Source organism: Theobroma umbraticum, unplaced genomic scaffold (assembly GCF_002168275.2).
Source record: "Theobroma umbraticum cultivar Fairchild unplaced genomic scaffold, ASM216827v3 scaffold_30.0, whole genome shotgun sequence".
NCBI classification, from domain to species: domain Eukaryota; kingdom Viridiplantae; phylum Streptophyta; class Magnoliopsida; order Malvales; family Malvaceae; genus Theobroma; species Theobroma umbraticum.
Window position 1 is genome coordinate 4,306,797 of NW_018397254.1, and position 357 is coordinate 4,307,153.

General features: G+C 38.1%; 1 protein-coding gene across 1 annotated transcript in view; it reads right to left on the minus strand.

The window, feature by feature from the left end:
* Nucleotides 1-357, minus strand: part of LOC110423309 (7,8-epoxymelianol synthase CYP88A108-like) — a 5,215-nt gene that overhangs the window by 4,387 nt on the left and 471 nt on the right. Inside the window, exon 2 of the mRNA XM_089784919.1 lies at nt 1-284. This exon is cut by the window's left edge and continues 180 nt beyond it. Coding sequence (XP_089641045.1) covers nt 1-284 — 284 coding nt within the window. The remainder of the gene's footprint in view (nt 285-357) is intronic.

Here is a 357-nt window from a genome sequence, read left to right on the forward strand (position 1 = left end):
ATTCATCCAAAGAATTAATCACAATATCCTCAATATATCCAATATACATGGCCAGTGCCTCATGGCCGTTGATTGGTGATGTTGTTAGTCTGCGCAGACGCTTGTGTTCTGAATTTGGAATGCTGTGAAATGATTTTTTCCCCGTTAATTTCTTTGTGGATACTGGATAACCGAGTCCAAATCGTTCATCATCTGCCAAGACTTTCCTACAGGTTTCCGGAATAGAAACTATGATGCTTGGACTTCCAAACAAGTAGGTCTTGTAGATACCAGTTCGGCCATACCTGTAATCTCCAATGAAAAAGGATGTCAAATTGTGTTCAACATAAGATAATTTTATCAATAAAGAGAGTGTTA